Source organism: Bos javanicus, chromosome 13, assembly GCF_032452875.1.
Source record: "Bos javanicus breed banteng chromosome 13, ARS-OSU_banteng_1.0, whole genome shotgun sequence".
In the NCBI taxonomy this organism is placed as follows: Eukaryota; Metazoa; Chordata; class Mammalia; order Artiodactyla; family Bovidae; genus Bos; species Bos javanicus.
Window position 1 is genome coordinate 565,893 of NC_083880.1, and position 19,245 is coordinate 585,137.

Consider the following 19,245-nt stretch of genomic DNA (forward strand, 5'->3'; position numbering starts at 1 on the left):
AATAAAGAAACATCTAGGAAAATCCCTAGCTTGTTCTCTTCAGAATAATAACGGCATGGAAAAAAAACGGAGTATTCTAGATTGATAGAGACTAAAAACACTTAACAATGAAATGTAACTGGTGAATCTTGACTGGATCCTGGTTTAAAAAACTATAAAAAGACATGGAAAATAATTAAGGACACATTAATATACTGAAGTATTGAAGGGTGAAGTCTCACGATGTTTGCAACTTATATTCAAATGACTTAGCAAAAAAAACATAAAAATATATGGGGAGGGAGGAGGGAGGAGGGTTCGGGATGGGGAACACATGTATACCTGTGGCGGATTCATTTTGATATTTGGCAAAACTAATACAATTATGTAAAGTTTAAAAATAAAATAAAATTAGAAAAAAAAATATATATATATACACACATCTGTATGCGTAAATATGAATACACAAACAGATACATATATGCTAAAATATTGTTTGTTGATTTTAGGTAGTCAGTTTATGGTAATCAATATTCTAGTCTTTCAACTTTCTGCATATGTGAAAAAATTCAAATTAAAAGCAACACACTTTTGTATTTAATGTTCAACATTTACAGTACCTGGTTCTTGAATGACATCTACTTTCCCCACACTGATCTGAAGTATTTCACCATTCTTTGCAAATGTCTCCCATTCTGAATCAGTCTGCTGACAGGATGGACACCAAGGGGCATAACTATAAAAGAATAATAGCTATTCAATACACATAAAAACATCAATAAAACAAAATAGAGAAACAGAGTATTTAAACTGACAAATTCTTAACTAAAAGGAGGCACAAAAGCAAGTTTTTCCAAAGTTGCTTGATACAGAAGTATATTTCCCCCCTAGAATTTAATGTCATGAATATCAATTTCCTAGGGAAAAATTCACCAAGTTTAAGATTTTTCACAATTATTATACACTTAAAATACTTTATTTCAATGTTATTGCTATAATCAACACAAATTTTATCACTTTACAGATACTTTTTGATATTTGAGGATGAACATTATTTTGAAAGTGCTACTAAAGAAGGATAATTTTCAAAAGGATACCCATAAACTAGCTAAACCAGTTTCAAATCCATAAGAGCTATAAATGTGATGAGCAAAGACCAGAAGACTTGTAGCTAGTGGGTCCCCAGAACGTGAGTCACTTCCAAAGCTCTGTGGCAGTTTTGAAAAGCATTTTGAGAAAGAAAGTATAAGCTATAGCTAAACCAACTCTTGACAGTAAAGAGTTAGAAAAACATGTGTCTTTAATTAGAACTCTGCTATTTACATTTATTTTTTTCCAAGGACCACCTTAGAAGCTAAGGCTACAACTCTGGAGAAGACTAATGCATCTCCTCTCCTTATGGATTTTACAGCTCAAAGAGGTAATTAGAATCCAAGAGGCAAATATAGTACAGAAAAGATGCTGTAGAGACCCTCAGAAGCTGGGTGATCTCAGAAGGGCCCAAAGAAAAAGAACATGTGTGCTAAAGTAGGAGTTAGCAGCCAGAGAGGAATCAGGAATGTCCTCATCAAAGCAGAGTAAACAATATATGTGAAAATGCAGAGAAATGAGCATTTAAGAGTTGTATAAGGGGTGAGCACTATATTTGAAGCTCTCTGGTTAGCCCTATGGAGGTAAGAGAATTATGATCAGATTTACATTTTGTAAAACTCACCCAGCACTTCTGTGGATAATGGATCAGGGAAGAATAAGATGGAAGCAAAGAGAAGAGGTAGAAGGCCAGCCCTGTCTAGTTCCATCTTTAAAAAAAGACTAGAATAGCCAAGTCCAAGATCATTCTAAAAAGTCACTAATCATGCTATTACAGCTCACTGTCGAAGCCCTCATGTTTAGGCGACAGGGACCAGAGAACATAGTCCAAGGAACAATCTGCTGACATGACATCTTTGAACGTGGATTTTTCTATAGGCACTTTTATCCCTACATTTCCAAGGCAAAATACATCCTGGTATATAGTAAGTGCTCAATAAATGTTTACAGAATAAGAAAATGAGCCAACTTTAAAGAAAGTTATATTCTTCAAATGAGAAACTTTGTTATTTTCTAAATATCCAAATGGCAGACTAGATTGGGGTAAACAATTGGTAAATTCTAGGGTAAAAAGGAGCATTTTATTATTAAGTCCATTTCAAGAGGGATTTCAATATATTGGATAAGAATTCTGCTGAAGGAATCAGAAAGACCAACTACAAATTAAGCATGTGACTTTGAGCAAGTTAATAATCCCTCCATGCCTCAGCTTTCTCAAATGTTAAATGAGATAGTAACAGCAGCTACCTTAGAAGGTTGAGAGATTAGATGATGCATATAAAGCAGACACATATGAAGAAAATCATTAGAGTAAATGACATCTGTAATAAGTGGTTTGGTTTCAGAGACATTTTTATGGTGCATTAGCAAGCTCATCTGAACCTTACAATAGAAGAAGAAAGAGAAAAACAATAGAATGGGAAAGACTACAGATCTCTTCAAGAAAATTAGAGACACAAACAGAACATTTCATGCAAAACTGGGCACAATAAAGGACAGAATGGTATGGACCTAACAGAAAGAGAAGATATTAAGAAGAGGTGGCAAGAATACACAGAAGAACTGTACAAAAAAGATCTTCATGACACAGATAACCATGATGTTGTGATCACTCACCTAGAGCCAAACATCCTAGAATGTGAAGTCAACTGGGACTTAGGAAGCATCACTATGAACAAAGTTAGTGGAGGTGATGGAATTCCAGTTGAGCTATTTCAAATCCTGAAAGATGATGCTGTGAAAGTGCTGCACTCAATATGCCAGCAAACTTGGAAAACTAAGCAGTGGCCACTGGACTGGAAAAGGTCAGTTTTCATTCCAATCCCAAAGAAAGGCAATGCCAAAGAATGCTTAAACTACCACACAATTGCACTCATCTCACATGCTAGTAAAGTAATGCTCAAAATTCTCCAAGCCAGGCTTCACAGTACGTGAACTGTGAACTTCCAGATGTTCACGCTGGATTTAGAAAATGCGAGGGACCAGAGATTAAATTGCCAACATCCGCTGGATCATCGAAAAAGCAAGAGAATTCCAGAAAAATATCTACTTCTCTTTTATTGATTACACTAAAGCCTTTGACTGTGTAGATCACAACAAACTATAGAAAATTCTGAAAGAGATGGGAATACCAGACCACCTTACCTGCCTCCTTAGAAATCTGTATGGAGGTCAAGAAGTAACAGTTAGAACCAGACATGGAACAACAGACTGATTCCAAATTGGGAAAGGAGTACGTTAAGGCTGTATATTGTCACCCTGCTTGTTTAACTGATATGCACAGTGCATCATGCGAACTGCCAGGCTGGATGAAACACAAGCTGGAATCAAGATTGCCAGGAGAAATATTAATAACCTCAGATACACAAATGATACCACCCTTATGACAGAAAGCAAAGAACTAAAGAGCCTCTTGATAAAAGTGAAACAGATGAAGGAAAAAGCTGGCTGAAAACTCAACATTCAAAAAGATCATGTCATCTAGTCTCATCACTTCATGGCAAGTGGATAGGGAAACAATGGAAACAGAGACAGATTTATTTTGGGGGGCTCCAAAATCACTGTAGATGGTGGCTGCAGCCATGAAATTAAAAGATGCTTACTCCATGGAAGAAAATCTATGACCACCCTAGACAGCATATTAAAAATCAGAGACATTACTTTGCCAACAAAGGTCTATCTAGTCAAAGCTATGGTTTTTCCAGTAGTCATGTAGGGATGTGAGAGTTGGACTATAAAGGTGGCTGAGGGCTGAAGAATTGATGCTTTTGAACTGTGGTATTGGAGAAGACTCTTGAGAGTCCCTTGGACTGCAAGGAGATCCAACCAGTCCATCCTAAAGGAAATCAGTCCTGGGTGTTCATTGGAGGGACTGATGTTGAAGCTGAAACTCCAGTACTTTGGCCACCTGATGTGATGACCTGACTCACTGGAAAAGACCTGATCCTGGTAAAGTTTGAAGGCAGGAGGAGAAGGGGATGACAGAGGATAAAATGGTTAGATGGCATCACCGACTCGATGCACATGAGTTTGAGCAAGCTCCGGGAGTTGTTGATGGACTCGGAAGCCTGGCATGTTGCAGTCCATGAGGTTGCAGAGAGTCAGACATGACTGAATGACTGAACTCACCGAACCTTACAACTTCACTGCTGTAAGGCCATAAGACAGGTTCAGGGAGACTTGCTGAAGGTCACTAAGACCACACAGAGCAAGAACCCAGATGGAGGTATTCCTGTGATAAAAGTGTTCAAGGAAAATAAGATCCAACAGAGAGACAGACATACAGACAGCAGGAATAAGACATACCTGGTGGCTCAGACAGTAAAGAATCTGCCTGCAATGCAGGTGACCCAGGTTTGATCCCTGGGTTGGGAAGATCCCTTGGAGAAGGGAATGACTACCCAGTCCACTACTCTTGCTTGAGAAACTCCATTACAGAGGAGTCTGGCTGGCTACAGTGCATATGGTCAGAGTTGGACATGACTGAGCAACTAAACATATGCACTTATATATATATATATATATATATATATATATATATATATATGTATATATACATTATATATATATATATGAAATTCTGAAGTACAATTTAATGAACTCTAGATATTTTTTGCTTTATTTCCCTAGACCTTTTTGCATACAACTCATGGACACCTTTGCTATATCAGTAATCATTAAATGATACAAATTTCATCATCTAATGAAATCCTAGTACCTAATCTCCAGATAAATTATTTTATAAATCAGGATTTGGGTGAAACTGACCCTCAAAAATACAAATATCATTGAGATAATTTTAGATACTCCATTTTCTTTGTAGCTGCTACCCAGTGGTTTGTGACACTTTAATGTTATTATTTCTTAGATTTAATCAGTTTATTGTGTTGGAATGTACCAAGGTCATCCATTAACCAAGTGTGTTCTTTGCTAATGGAGAGAAACCATCCCTGAGTCTTAGATGAGGGAACTGGTCTATTGTTGTTGCAACTTTTAAAGTTACTAATATTGTTTTGTATCTAAATGATCCCATTTAGAGTCTGTTGTTCATTGTTCAGTTGCTAAGTCTTGTCCATCTCTTTGCCACCCCAAGGACCACAGTGCGGTCTACAGTACACCAAGCTTCCTTCAAACCATTTCATCCTCTGTCGTCCACTTCCCCTCATGCCCTCAGTCTTCCCCAGTATTAGGGTCTTTTCCAGTGAATCAGGTCTTCACATCAGGTGGCCAAAGTATTGGAGCTTCAGCTTCAGCGTCAGTCCTTTCAATGAATACTCAGGACTGATTTCCTTTAGAATTGACTGTTTTCATGTGCTTGCAGTCGAAGGGACTCTCAAGAGTCTCCTCTAGTGCAGTTTGAAAGCACCAATTCTTTGGTGCTCGGGCTTCTTGATGGTCCAACTCTCAAATTCATACATGACTACTGGAAAAACCACAGCTTTGATTATACAGACCTTTGTTGGAAAGTGATGTCTCTGCTTTTTAAGATGCTGTCTAGGTTTGTCATAGCCAAGAGTCTTTTAATTTCATGGCTGCAGTCACCATCTGTAGTGATTTTAGAGCCCAAGAAAATAAAATCTGTCATTGTTTCCTCTTTTCCCTCTTCAATTTGCCATGGAGTGATGGGGTCCAATGCTATCATCTTAGCTTTCTGAATGCTGAGTTTAGAATCTACTACAAGATTCTATAAGATTTTATTTTCTTGGGCTCTAAAATCACTGCAGATGGTGACTGCAGCCATGAAATTAAGAGGCTTGCTCCTTGGAAGAAAAGCTATGACCAACCTAAACAGCATATTAAAAAGCAGAGACTTTACTTTGACAACAAAGATGCATCTAGTCAAAGCTATGGTTTTTCCAGTGGTCATGTATGAATGTGAGAGTTGGACCATAAAGAAAGCTGACCACCGAAGAATTGATGCTTTTGAACTGTGGTGTTGGAGAAGACTCTTGAGAGTCCCTTGGACTGGAAGGAGATCCAACCAGTCAATCCTAAAGGAAATCAGTCCTGAATATTCATTGGAAGGACTGATGCTGAAGGTAAAACTCCATTACTTTGGCCACCTGATGTGAAGAGCTGACTCATTTGAAAAGACCCTGATGCTGGGAAAGATTGAAAGCGGGAGGAGAAGGGGATGACAGAGGATGAGATGGTTTGATGGCATCACCGACTCCATGGACTTGAGTTTGAGCAAGCTCTGGGAGTTGGTGATGGACAGGGAAGTCTGGCATGCTGCAGTCCATGAAGTTGCAAAGAGTCGGACACGACTAAGTGACTAAACTGAAGTATAAGTAAAATACCTCCAGGCCCCAAAAGAATAAAAAGAAGGAAAAGCACCATGATCCTAATGATGTTTCTCTTTTCTCTCCCTCTCCCTCTTCTCCCCTACCCTCTTCTGTGTCTCTTCCTCGTTCCCACTCTCCCTTCCTCTCCCTCATTATGCATAGATAAATGTAATTTGTTTTAAGTACATATACATGAATAAGACTAATTACAATGGACTGAACACATTTATATTAAAAAACAGGTCATAGTGGCAGTCTTCTAAGAACTATAATAGAGTTGACCTGCTCTAATTTTGTCTTTTACATATAAACTAATCCTTTAAAATTCTCCAAGAGGAATTAGTACCTTTATAGTCATGGAAACTGGAAAAGAGCATTTTTAAACTTTTTGAAGGTGACAGTGGCATGTAAAATTAGTATGCTTCATAAAGACATTTGAAGTATTATATATTCCAGAAAGCAAAATATTGCTAAATCCATGAACTTAGGTGTCAGTCTAGTGTTTTTAACCATTACTGGGAAACAGAATTCAACAGCGAGCTTTTGTTCTCTATATTGGTATTCACGTACAAATCACACGTGTACATCTGCTACATGTAAGGTGGTTGAAGGCCCCTGAGTCTCTGACTGCATAAACTCACTGAATTTTGTATGAGATTTCATTAAGCATACTAAACATTTCAAGAGAAAGAATTAAATATATTTTCTAGAAATAAAATTTCATGAAAAATAATTTTTATTCCCCAATAATGGTCAATTTTTCTTTTGTCTTGACTTAAACTTTACCAGTGTTTCCCAGTACATTCTCGTTTCTTATCCTTGTAGACATGAGATGAACCATGACTACTACTACTACTAAGTCACTTCAGTCGTGTCCGACTCTGTGCGACCCCATAGACAGCAGCCCACCAGGCTCCCCCGTCCCTGGGATTCTCCAGGCAAGAACACTGGAGTGGGTTGCCATTTCCTTCTCCAATGCAGGAAAGTGAAAAGTGAAAGTGAAGTCGCTTAGTCGTGTCCGACGCTCAGTGACCCCGTGGACTGCAGCCTTCCATGCTCTTCCATCCATGGGATTTTCCAGGCAAGAGTACTGGAGTGGGGTGCCATTGCCTTCTCCGTGAACCATGACAGATACAGTTAATTTTCACTTTGAACTTACTTTGACCAACATACTCAGAAGAATCTGTAACATTGAAGACAACATCCATATACTAGGTTCATCTTTCTATATAAAACCAAATCACAATGTCAACAAATAATGCCTTAACTATAAGTGCTATTCTTCTTTCTGGAAAATCTGGATAAACTCTTATTAGCCAAGAGTTGAAAGTATTATGCTCAATTCTCTTTCTTAGAAGATCATTTCTAAGACATGCTATCATAAAATGTAGAGAAAAAATAAAAATTGACAGCTCTGTGAAAACCATGACACCTGCTAGAGAAATTTAATAATTTCACTAGAATTAATACTCCACAAAGGCAGCAACTGGTGCCTTGCTTGTAACCTAAAACAGAGCCTGGTGCATTCCAGGTCACAACAAATATGTATTATATCAATGAACAAAGGGGAGATGATAGTGAATATCCTCGGGTACCAAGGATACCAGGAAACCACTGTTCCTTCAGTGATACACTAGATCTTGATTAAAGATTAAAATGTATTATTTGTTCATTCACTGAGTCAAAAGTATTTACTGAACACCTAGAATTTGACAGTTATTATGATTTTGTAGATAAACAGGAAAAAGAAAAACTCTGTTCCTCTACTTAAAAGCTTATCGTCTACAGGAAGAATAAGAAAAAAATCAAGTACAAAAACATATAAATTAATTTATGAATTGTGAAATAAGGCCACGATAGATACAAACAAAAACTGTGGAAAATTCTGAAAGAGATGGGAATACCAGACCACCTGATCTGCCTCTTGAGAAATTTGTATGCAGGTGAGAAAGCAACAGTTAGAACTGGACATGGAACAACAGACTGGTTTCAAAGAGGAAAAGGAGTACGTCAAGGCTGTATATTGTCACCTTGCTTATTTAACTTTTATGCAGAGTACATCACAAGAAACGCTGGACTGGAAGAAACACAAGCTGGAATCAAGATTTCCGAGAGAAATATCAATAACCTCAGATATGCAGATGACACCACCCTTACGGCAGAAAGTGAAGAGGAACTCAAAAGCCTCTTGATGAAGGTGAAAGTGGAGAGTGAAAGAGTTGGCTTAAAGCTCAACATTCAGAAAACAAAGATCATGGCATCCGGTCCCATCACTTCATGGGAAATAAATGGGGAAAGAGTGGAAACAGTGTCAGACTTTATTTTTGGGGGCTCCAAAATCAACGCAGATGGTGACTGCAGCCATGAAATTAAAAGATGCTTACTCCTTGGAAGGAAAGTTATGACCAACCTAGACAGCATATTCAAAAGCAGAGACATTACTTTGCCAACAAAGGTCTGTCTAGTCAAGGCTATGGTTTTCCCAGTGGTCATGTATGGATGTGAGAGTTGGACTGTGAAGAAAGCTGAGTGCCGAAGAACTGATGCTTTTGAACTGTGGTGTTGGAGAAGACTCTTGAGAGTCCCTTGGACTGCAAGGAGATCCAACCAGTCCATTTTAAAAGAGATCAGCCCTGGGATTTCTTTGGAAGGAATGATGCTAAAGCTGAAACTCCAGTACTTTGGCCACCTCATGCGAAGAGTTGACTCATTGGAAAAGACTCTGATGCTGGGAGGGATTGGGGGCAAGAGGAGAAGGGGACGACAGAGGATGAGATGGCTGGATGGCATCACTGACTCCATGGACATGAGTCTGAGTGAACTCCGGGAGTTGGTGATGGACAGGGAGGCCTGGCGTGCTGCAATTCATGGGGTCGCAAAGAGTCGGACACGACTGAGTGACCGATCTGATCTGATCTGAGATACAAAAAAGGCACAGTGAGAAAGAAGTTTCCTATTGGTTGGGGTACAGTGAACGCAGGCACCTGTCTGAATGGTGAGGTGTCAGAAATGAGCTCAAAGCAATGCTCTTCATTTGCAGAATTTAGAGAGATGGTAAATCCATAGGTGGGCCTCTGAATCCTTTAGGGAAAAGGCTTCCCCTTACATGGATCAGGTACTGAGAGCCTAAGCACAAGTCAGCCAGGCTCTGTGCCTTCCTCCAGGTTTCCCCATGGCATAGCTACTCTCCTCAGCTTGTACTGGGGACTGTAAAGCTCAGGCGAGCATTCTAGTCCTAGCCATACCCACCACTTATCAAAGATACGGCTTACAGCTTTAACCTTCCCAGTTTTAACTCCTCGGTTAATGAGAATGAGAATAATGATACTGCACCAGATTGCTGTAATGCTCAAATTCTGAGACAGGGCATTCAGAACATGTGATGTGAGCAATGTAACTGTTTAATGTGATTGAAATGACAATGATGACAATGGAGATGATGTGGAAACAATCTGAAATCAAATACTGATACTTCTATGTTAGCCTATAAGCTCCTCTTTTGCATGTTTATCCATAACAGTACCCAGGGCAGTGGTTTCTAATCAGAAGCACTTAGAAGTGTGTATAGGGGATGGACTAAAACTTTGTTGATGTCACATGACTGCTAGGATGTCATGGGATACCAGGGGTACCAAAGGTTTTGCAGTGTCTGAGCCATCCTCACATATCAAACAGCTGTGTAAGCCAAAATGTCAATAGTATCTGGTGAGAATTGCTGAGGAACACTCAACAGAAAGGAAGCACCCATTAAATATTTGCTAAACAAGTGCTTCCTATGCTACTTATCTCCTTCACACACAGTAGACTGCCAGTCTCCTGAAACTGAGAAGTGTAATTCATTCATCTTCATGTTCTCAAGTCCCTAACTTTGAATCTGACACATCACAGGCATCTAATGACTATCTTTTATACTTTCAATCAACAAATCATGACAATCAATGAAACTGCAAGAAATTATAACTATCTAACGACTATGGTTTTTCCGGTGGTCATGTATGGATGTGAGAGTTGGACTGTGAAGAAAGCCCAGTGCTGAAGAATTGATGCTTTTGAACTGTGGTGTTGGAGAAGACTCTTGAGAGTCCCTTGGACTGCAAGGAGATCCAAACAGTCCATTCTGAAGGAGACCAGCCCTGGGTGTTCTTTGGAAGGAATGATGCTAAAGCTGAAACTCCAGTACTTTGGCCACCTCATGTGAAGAGCTGACTCATTGGAAAAGACTCTGATGCTGGGAAGAGTTGGGGCAGGAGGAGAAGGATACGAAAGAAGATGAGATGGCTGGATGGCATCACTGACTCGATGGATGTGAGTTTGAGTGAACTCCAGAGATGGTGATGGACAGGGAGGCCTGGCGTGCTGCGATTCATGGGGTCACAAAGAGTCGGACACGACTGAGTGACTGAACTGAACTGAACTGAACATGGGTAAGTTAAGGCAACAATGCTCTGACTAAATATAAGAAGGATACTAGAGAAACAACGGTAAATCCAAGAGATCCTAGGGAAATAAATGAGGGTTTCCTCCATCACCAGACTCACTAATTTCCATTCTGAAACATGATCATAAGTTAATTTAACACAAAGACTCATTTCTCCTCTGGATATCCGTTTAAGTATATGGGCCAAAACTAAGCTTTATGGATGTCTATTGATGTCTTTGGGGAAAAAAGCCACCAGAAGAGTATGGAAAATTGTATTATATTGCATACTTTCAAAAAAGAACAAAAGTAGTATTCTCAAGAACTTATTTGATGGGGGCAAGCAAGTGTTTAAAATAGTAAAAGCTTCCAAGAGAACGCACTGGTCATAGCAAACACCTTCTTCCAACAACACAAGAGAAGGCTCTACACATGGACATCACCAGATGGTCAACATCGAAATCAGATTGATTATACTCTTTGCAGCCAAAGATGGAGAAGCTCTATAGAGTCAGCAAAAACAAGACCGGGAGCTGACTATAGCTCAGATCATGAACTCCTTATTGACAAATTCAGAATTAAATTGAAGAAAATGGGGGAAACCACTAGATCATTCAAGTATGACCTAAATCAAATCCCTTATGATTATACAGTGGAAGTGAGAAATAGATTGAAAGGACTAGATATGATTCACAGAGTGCCTGATGAACTATGGACAGAGGTTCATGACATTTTACAGGAGACAGGGATCAAGACCATCTCCATGGAAAAGAAATGCAAAAAAGCAAATGGCTGTCTGAGGAGGCCTTACAAATAGCTGTGAAAAGAAGAGAAGTGAAAAGCAAAGGAGAAAAGGAAAGATACAACCATCTGAATGCAGAGTTCCAAAGAATAGCAAGGAGAGATAAGAAAGCCTTCCTCAGTGATCAATGCAAAGAAATAGAGGAAAACAACAGAATGGGAAAGACTAGAGATCTCTTCAAGAAAATTAGAGATACCAAGGGAACATTTCATGCAAAAATGGGCTCGATAAAGAACAGAAATGGTATGGACCTAACAGAAACAGAAGATACTAAGAAGAGGTGCCAAGAATACACAGAAGAACTATACAAAAAAAAAAAAAAAATCTTCACAACCCAGATAATCATGATGGTTGTGATCACTCACCTAGAGCCAGACATCCTTGAATGTGAAGTCAAGTGGGCCTCAGAAAGCATCACTACGAACAAAGCTGGTGGAGGTGATGGAATTCCAGTTGAGCTATTTCAAATCCTGAAAGATGATGCTGTGAAAGTGCTGCACTCAATATGCCAGCAAATTTGGAAAACTCAGCAGTGGCCACAGGACTGGAAAAGGTCAGTTTTCATTCCAATCCCGAAGAAAGGCAGTGCCAAAGAATGCTCAAACCACCGCACAATTGCACTCATCTCACATGCTAGTAAAGTAATGCTCAAAATTCTCCAAGCCAGGCTTCAGCAATACGTGAACCATGAACTTCCAGATGTTCAAGCTAGATTTAGAAAAGGCAGAGGAACCACAGATCAAATTGCCAACATCCGCTGGATCATTGAAAAAGCAAGAGAGTTCCAGAAAAACATTTATCTCTGCTTTACTGACTACGCCAAAGCCTTTGACTGTGTGGATCACAATAAACTGTGGAAACTTCTGAAAGAGATGGGAATACCAGACCACCTGACCTGCCTTGAGAAACCTATATGCAGGTTAGGAATCAACAGTTTGAACTGGCATGGAACAACAGACTGGTTCCAAATAGGAAAAGGAGTACGTCAAGGCTGTATATTGTCACCTTGCTTATTTAACTTATAGACAGAAATGCTGGGCTGGAAGAAGCACAAGCTGGAATCAAGATTGCCAGGAGAAATATCAATCACCTCAGATATGCAGATGACACCACCCTTATGGTGAAAAGTGAAGAGGAACTAAAAAGCCTCTTAATGAAATTCAAACAGCAGAGTGAAAGAGTTGGCTTAAAGCTCAACATTCAGAAAACAAAGATCATGGCATCCGGTCCCATCACTTCATGTCAAATAGATGGGGAAACAGTGGAAACAGTGTCAGACTTTATTTTGGGGGGCTCCAAAATCACTGCAGATGGTGAATGCAGCCATGAAATTAAAAGATGCTTACTCCTTGGAAGGAAAGTTATGACCAACCTAGATAGCATATTAAAAAGCAGAGACATTGCTTTGCCAACAAAGGTCCATCTAGTCAAAGCTATGGTTTTTTCAGTGGTCATGTATGGATGTGAGAGTTGGACTGTGAAGAAAGCTGAGGGCCGAAGAATTGATGCTTTTGAACTGTGGTGTTGGAGAAGACTCTTGAGAGTCCCTTGGACTGCAAGGAGATCCAACCAGTCCATCCTAAAGGAGATCAGTCCTGGGTGTTCATTGGAAGGACTGATGCTGAAGCTGAAACTCCAATACTTTGGCCACCTCATGCGAAGAGTTGACTCATTGGAAAAGACTCTGATGCTGGGAGGGATTGGGGTCAGGAGGAGAAGGGGACGACAGAGGATGAGATGGCTGGATGGCATCACTGGCTCGATGGACATGAGTTTGAGTGAACTCCGGGAGTTGGTGATGGACAGAGAGGCCTGGGGTGCTGTAATTCATGGGGTCGCAGAGAGTCAGACATGACTGAGCGACTGAACTGAACTGAACAAGGCAATTGAATGAATAATATTATGAAACAATGAGAACAGAGAAAATAAAACATCAGAAGAGCATTTAAAGATTAGATAATCTTCCCTAACCCAAGAAAGAACAAACTTTTCAGAAGAGGTTAAGAGAAAGAAACAGCAAGCCAATCATAGAAACACGGCAGAAACCGGAGTAAAATGTATAAAAGAATATATGAAATTAAATACAAACAGAAAAACTGAATGTACAAAAAGTCCACAGCATTAAAGAAAATGTTAGTATACTGTATTGGTGTTATTCTTTCTGGCTTACTTTACTTTGTATAATAGGCTCTAGTCATCCACCTCATTAGAACTGATTCAAATGTATTCTTTATAATGGCTGAGTGCAGATGGTGACTGCAGCCATGAAATTAAAAGATGCTTACTCCTTGGAAGGAAAGTTATGACCAACCTAGATAGCATATTCAAAAGCAGAGACATTACCTTGCCAACAAAGGTTCTTCTAGTCAAGGCTATGGTTTTTCCTGTGGTCATGTATGGATGTGAGAGTTGGACTGTGAAGAAGGCTGAGTGCCGAAGAACTAATGCTTTTGAACTGTGGTGTTGGAGAAGACTCTTGAGAGTCCCTTGGACTGCAAGGAGATCCAACCAGTCCATTCTAAAGGAGATCAGCCCTGGGATTTCTTTGGAAGGAATGATGCTAAAGCTGAAATTCCAGTACTTTGGCCACATCATGCGAAGAGTTGACTCATTGGAAAAGACTCTGATGCTGGGAGGGATTGGGGGCAGGAGGAGAAGGGGACGACAGAGGATGAGATGGCTGGATGGCATCACTGACTCGATGGACGTGAGTCTGAGTGAACTCTGGGAGTTGGTGATGGACAGGGAGGCCTGGCGTGCTGCGATTCATGGGGTCTCAAAGAGTCAGACACGACTGAGCGACTGATCTGATCTGATCTGAATACTCCATTGCGTATATGTACCAGAGCTTTCTTATCCATTCGTCTGCTGATGGACATCTATTGCTTCCATGTCCTGGCTATTATAAACAGTGCTGCAATGAACATTGGGTCTCTTTTAATTCTGGTTTCCTCAGTGTGTATGTCCAGCAGTGGGATTGCTGGGTCGTATGGCAGTTCTATTTCCAGGTTTTTAAGGAATCTCCACACTGTTCTCCATAGTGGCTGTACTAGTTTGCATTCTCACCAACAGTGTAAGAGGGTTCTCTTTTCTCCACACCCTCTCCAGCATTTATTGCTTGTAGACTTTTGGATTGCAGCCATTCTGACTGGCGTGAAATGGTACCTCATTGTGGTTCTGATTTGCATTTCTCTGATAATGAGTGATGTTGAGCATTTTTTCATGTGTTTGTTAGCCATCTGTAACACCAATACAGTATACTAACGCGTATATATGGAATTTAGAAAGATGGTAAGGATAACCCTGTATGCGAGACAGCAAAAGAAACACAGATGTATAGAACAGTCTTTTGGACTCTGTGGGAGAGGGCAAGGGTGGGATGATTTGGGAGAATGGCTTTGAAACATGTATAATATCATATGTGAAATGAATCGCCAGACCAGGTTCCATGCATGATACAGGATGCTCTGGGCTGGTGCACTGGGATGACCCAGAGGGATGGTATGGGGAGGGTGGTGGGAGGGGGGTTCAGGATGGGGAACACGTGTACACCCATGGTGGATTCATGTTGATGTATGGCAAAACCAATACAATATTGTAAAGTAAAAATATATATATATATATATGTGTGTGTATATATATATATGTGTGTGTGTATATATATGTATATATATTTTGGGGAGAATTTTTCAGGTTTTAAAAAAGGTTTCAGAACAGAAATGGTAAATACAACAAATATAGTTTTAGTTGATATTTTTCTTTAACAGAGAAGTGCTTTTTTAAAAATTGAAAATTCAACTGCAAGGATACAAAAAATTGAGTGTTTGAAAGACAAAGAAAACACAACAAATTAAATTTTACAATAGGGTTTTTTTGGATCTTGGAGAAAACAGACACTGCTAAGTCCTTAAAAATAAATTATTGACACTGATCTAACCAAGAATTGTGTTATAGGAGCTTGGTACGAATTGGGACAGAAAAGAAAAAATTCCCAGAGGAGAGGTAGCATATAAACAAATGAACAAATGAAGAACTGTCATTCAAAATAATGTTAAAATTTTAATACTGGGTTGGGCCATTGTGAACAAAATTTTCGCCAACTTAACATTATCAGAAAGCCTCCTAATTTTCTTCTTTAGAGATATTAAATATATCACCAGTGGATACTTAACAATCTCCATTTATTCTGACCAGTTCATCTAAACAAAGTGATAACTTATTGGATGCTTGAAAAAATTCCTAGAAATTTATAGTAGGTCTATAATAGTACTGAAGTTAAATTTTATTTTTTAAATGTTGAATTTTGTCAAAGGAGTATCACAAAGAGCCAAATTTTCTTCAGGATAAGCACACAGATTCTTGAATTTGGATATACATAATGGTTTAAATCCTCTTTCCTTTATAGCCTCACTTTGTATTGACCTATTCTGAAGTGAACTCGATGGCAAGAGAACTTCTAAAAAGATCTCAAGTGTCTATATAGCTTACAAGTGTCATCCTGAATCAGAGCCCAAACATTCTCCATGTCCAGCCCTATCTGCTGCATCTTGACCTGCATACAGATTTCTCAGGAGGCAGGTAAGGTGGTCTGGTATTCCCATCTCTTTAAGAATTTTCCAAAGTTTGTTGTAATCCATATAGTCATAGGCTTTGGCACAATCAATAAAGAAGAAGTAGATATATTTCTGGAACTCTCTTGCTTTGATGAACCAACAGATGGCAATTTGATCTCTGGTTCCTCTGTCTTTTCTAAATCCAGCTTGAACATCTGGAAGTTCACGGTTCATGTACTGTTGAAGCCTGGCTTGGAGAATTTTGAGCATTACTTTGCTAGCATGTGAGATGAGTGCAACTGTGTGGTAGTTTGAGCATTCTTTGGCATTGTCTTTCTTTGGGATTAGAATGAAAACTGACCTTTTCCAGTCCAGTGGCCACTGCTTAGTTTTCCAAGTTTGCTGGCATATTGAGTGCAGCACTTTAACAACATCATCTTTTAGGATTTGAAATAGCTCTGCTGGAATTCCATCACCTCAACAAGCTTTGTTCGTAGTGATACTTGAGACCCTCTTGACTTCGCATTGCAGGATGTCTGGTTCTAAGTGAGTGATCACACCATCGTGGTTATCTGGGCCATGAACATCTCTTTTACATAGTTCTTCTGTGTATTTTTGCCACCTCTTTTTAATATTTTCTGCTTCTGTTAAGTCCATAGTGTTTCTGTCCTTTATTGTGCCCATTTGTGCCTGAAATGTTCCCTTGGTATCTCTAATTTTCTTGAAGAGATCTCTAGTCATTCCCTTCCTATTGTTTTCCTCTTTCTTTGCACTGATCACTGAGGAAGGCTTTCTTATCTCTCCTTGATATTCTTTGGAACTCTGCATTCAAAGGGGTGTATCTTTTCTTTTCTCCTTTGCCTTTCACGTCTCTTCTTTTTACAGCTATTTGTAAGGCCTCCTCAGACACCTATTTTGCATCTCTTTTTCTTGGGGATGGTCTTGATCAGTGCCTCCTGTATAATGTCACAAACCTCCATCCATAGTTCTTCAGGTGCTGTGGGCAAAAATCCCTAGAAGAACTGGAGTAGCCCTCATAGTCAACAAAAGAGTCCAAAATGCAGTACTTGGATGCAATTTCAAAAATGACAGAATGATCTCTGTTCATTTCCAAGGCAAACCATTCAATATCACAGTAACCCAAGTCAATGCCCTGACAAGTAATGCTGAAGAAGCTGAAGTTGAACAGTTCTATGACGACTTACAAGACCTTCTAGAACTAACACCCAAATAAGATGTCCTTTTCATTACAGGGGACTGGAATACAAAAGTAGGAAGTCAAGAAATACATGGAGTAACAGGCAAATTTAGCCTTGGAGTACAGAATGAAGCAGGGCAAAGTCTAACAGAGTTCTGCCAAGAAAACGCACTGGTCACAGCAAAAACCTTCTTCCAACAGCACAAGAGAAGATGCTACACATGGACATCACCAGATGGCCAATACAGAAACCAGACTGTTTATATTCTTTGCATCCAAAGATAGAGAAGCTCTATACAATCAGCAAAAACAAGACTGGGAGCTGACTGTGGCTCAGATCATGAACTCCTCATTGCCAAATTCGTACTTAAATTGAAGAAAGTAGGGAAAACCACTAGACAATTCAGGTAGGACCTAAATCCAATCCCTTAGGATTTCTGTTCCCCTTCATCCCCTGGGTAAACCGCTTACCCACAACAGCCATAAAACACTTCCTCCCAAAGCAGCGGAGAAGCCAGGCAGGGTGACGCCCTACACCCAGGGCCGTCATGGGGCAGGCCAGACACGCCTGCGCAGCGGGGAGGTTGGGCTCAGCCAGGCCAGGCAAGTCCCTGTCTGCGTGGGTCTGGGCCCAGGTCGAGACCTTGGGCAGTGCTGGCTTGGAACCGTGCGGCGGGGGCGGGCAGGCACACTCACAATTTCAGCATCCACTCGCCCTCCATCACCAGCGTCCAGTTGGAAGCTGTCATGGGCCGCACCAGGCTCCGCTCCGGCGGCAGCGCGGCCTGCTCCAGGTCGGCCTCCGCCTCCGCCACCGCCACGACCCAGGCGGCCAGGAGCGCCGCGAACAGCGGGCCGCGGCGCCCGCCCGCCATACCGGGACGCAGAGCCGGGCTCTTCCCGGAGCTACGGAGAAGGGCGCGGCGGGCTCGCAGACCCGGCCTTCCCAGATGGTGCGCAGAGAGGCCCGCCCGGCCCGCAGACCTACCCGGCCCGCTGCGCCGGCGGCGGCCCGCCTCTTACAGGCCCGGGCCACCGAGGCCACGCCCCCTTCCGCCTAGACTCCCTGTTGCCCGGGCGTCGGTTGCCTTGGCAACGGCCGTCCTTTCTTCCGGACGGCAGTGTTGAAGATAAGCAGTGACCCAATGTTGCATAATCAGAGCCTCACTGGCTACCGCCAAGTAAAGGGTTGGCGCATTTGGTTTCTTTCTAAAGAGAAAAGTGGCCAATAATTAAAATATGCATCCTCTTTTCAATGATAGCAAAAATAGCAACAGTGGACTGCAAATAAACTGTTTTACTGTAATGAAAAAGAAGGGATGCGTTGGGCATCCCTTACTGAAAAGGGGAGGAAATTTTAAGTACTCTTTGCATGTGTATAACGAAGTAGCACTGCCTAATAGTAAATAATGAAACCAGACCGTGCAGTTTTAATTTTTACAAAAATGAATTTAATTTCACACAAAAAAATATTGTTTAAAGCATGGATGCTAACATATAAAATGAATCGGTTTATAGGAATAGTGCCAGTTGCAATAAAATGGACCTCGAGCTCCTCTTGGCTACACATTTGTCAGATCTAAAATGAGAGTAACCTTAAATTATTTGCAAATCTGTTTCCAGATACCCGTTTGATGCATCTGTACCTTGAGATTACCACACCCAAGAATGTATGACAATTACCATTAGAGGCCAGGTGTGCTTTTACAAAGTGTGGTTTAAAAGAATTTATTACATATGTAAAGCATAGTGTGGTCCACTTATCATGAAAAACAGTCATTTCTGTCCTGGGCTTAAAGACAACTATACAACTAAGAGTATTGCAAGGAACATGAGATCAGTATCCAATCTGTACTTACAGGTGAGAAAGAGAAAGGTGAATTTTGCCGGCAGACAATCATACCTTAGCTGACATAACAACA

At 40.5% G+C, this 19,245-nt stretch overlaps 1 protein-coding gene across 1 annotated transcript in view; it reads right to left on the minus strand.

The window, feature by feature from the left end:
• Positions 1-18,348, minus strand: part of TMX4 (thioredoxin related transmembrane protein 4) — a 61,388-nt gene extending 43,040 nt beyond the window's left edge. Inside the window, exons 1-2 of the mRNA XM_061435579.1 lie at positions 18,020-18,348; positions 600-715 (exon numbers count right to left, since the gene is read on the minus strand). Of these exons, the coding sequence (XP_061291563.1) occupies positions 600-715; positions 18,020-18,198 (295 nt within the window). The 5' untranslated portion in view covers positions 18,199-18,348. The remainder of the gene's footprint in view (positions 1-599; positions 716-18,019) is intronic.
• Positions 18,349-19,245: the final 897 nt, after the last annotated feature.